The sequence below is a fragment of the Lucilia cuprina genome, chromosome 2 (genome assembly GCF_022045245.1).
Source record: "Lucilia cuprina isolate Lc7/37 chromosome 2, ASM2204524v1, whole genome shotgun sequence".
In the NCBI taxonomy this organism is placed as follows: Eukaryota; Metazoa; Arthropoda; class Insecta; order Diptera; family Calliphoridae; genus Lucilia; species Lucilia cuprina.
In genome coordinates this window covers 65448748-65450566 of record NC_060950.1, presented here as the reverse complement: position 1 = coordinate 65450566, position 1819 = coordinate 65448748, and the positions used below count along the sequence as shown (strand labels likewise).

Genomic DNA, 1819 nt, shown 5'->3' with positions numbered 1-1819 from the left:
TTCTAGTTCTGTTCTAGTTCTGTTCTAGTTCTGTTCTAGTTCTGTTCTGGTTCTGTTCTAGTTCTGTTCTAGTTCTGTTCTAGTTCTGTTCTTGTTCTGTTCTAGTTCAGTTCTAGTTCAGTTCTAGTTCTGTTCTAGTTCTGTTCTAGTTCTGTTCTAGTTCTGTTCTAGGTCTGTTTTAGTTCTGTTCTAGTTCTGTTCTAGTTCTGTTCTGTTTTCCAATTTTAAAAATTATTATTTTATTTTTTTTTGCTATATTTTTTTTAATTCATAAATTCGTTTCACTTAATAAAAACAACACTTCTTTTTCTACCATTGAGTCATAAATTGCCTCAGACACTCACACCATCCATTACAACATTCGTACGTACTTTGTTTTTTAGTCAATATTTGTAGTTTTTCCAACATATAACAGACAATGCGTTTAATTTTAACCCAATTTACGCATTATTACATGGAACTCTAAATTACATTGTCTTTCTGCCATGCAGCACTCACTTCACTTATCTCAAGTGATAAAGACAATTCCACCCACAATTTCAGCAACATTTCAATGGAAAAAATATGTGAAATTATAACAGAATAAGAATATAAAAAACTAAGTTTCTATTGTGTTAAATTATGATATGGCGCCCTAGAATAAAACATTTACAGATTAAAGTTTGTTAAAAAAAAAAAAAAAACAAAATTATGATATTTCAGGGGATTTTAACAAAAACACAAACTGATGAACTTGAATTTGAAATAAATCAAATAAAAATTGCTTAAACAATAACAACGTAAGTTTGTTTAAGACTTTTAAATAAATTAAGTTTATTTATTTAACTAAAAATTTAAAGGTTATTTAAATAATAATAGAGATTTAAACAAAAAAGACAATTCATAATAAATTTCTTTTTGTTATCATTACAGAAACATCAAGAATGGCTAAAACAGCGTAATCAGGGACGTAATAATTTATTGTCTACGGCAAAACCTAAAAAATCTATAGAATTATTAAATTTATGGAGATTTAATAAAAATGAAAATACTAGTATTAATGAAGTCTATCCAGAAAATGATAATATTTTAACAAAATCAACCACAACAACAACTGCCAGCCCAACCACCAACACAACCACCACAACGTTTATGTCAACCACAATTAAAACCACACTTCCTACTATTACCTCTAACAGCACCTCTACGACTACTAGCACACAAAAACCATTTATTTCTACAACGACTACGACTTTAAAACCATCTGTAGCACCTTTTTATAATTCAATACCCAGATTTGACTCAAATTTCCATTTAAAAACCTCTACCACTAACGATTGGTTGAGTAATGATATTTTGGAAACCACAACACCTTTTACAGCTACAACATCTACGTCTGTGGCTCCCCCTAAAACAACTTCTACTACTACGGCTACCACAACAACAACTTCTACTCCAACAACAACAACAACACGTAAACCTAAACCGCGTCCCTATCCACGCTGGGGGAATTGGGGTGCCTGGAGTGAGTGTTCGCGTAGCTGTGGTGGCGGTATTCAACACCAGCTGCGTAAATGTATTAATCGGTAAGTGTGATATCAAATATTTTATTTAAAGGTATAAGTTTAAGTTCAGGATATATGTTTTTTTCCTGTTCGGGCTTTGCTTATGTTATGGATCTAATCCTAGTTTAGTTCTGTACTATTTCAGCTCTAGTTCAATTCTAGTTCAATTCTAGTTCAGTACTAGTTCAGTTCTAGTTCAGTTCTAGTTTAGTTCTAGTTCAGTTCTAGTTCAGTTCTAGTTCAGTTCTAGTTCAGTTCTAGTTCAGTTCTAGTTC

The 1819-nt window shown here is 31.5% G+C and overlaps 1 protein-coding gene across 1 annotated transcript in view; it reads left to right on the top strand.

The window, feature by feature from the left end:
• LOC124421266 (cell wall protein DAN4-like) overlaps positions 1-1569 on the top strand; it is a 20543-nt gene extending 18974 nt beyond the window's left edge. Inside the window, exon 4 of the mRNA XM_046956153.1 lies at positions 913-1569. Coding sequence (XP_046812109.1) covers positions 913-1569 — 657 coding nt within the window. The remainder of the gene's footprint in view (positions 1-912) is intronic.
• Positions 1570-1819: the final 250 nt, after the last annotated feature.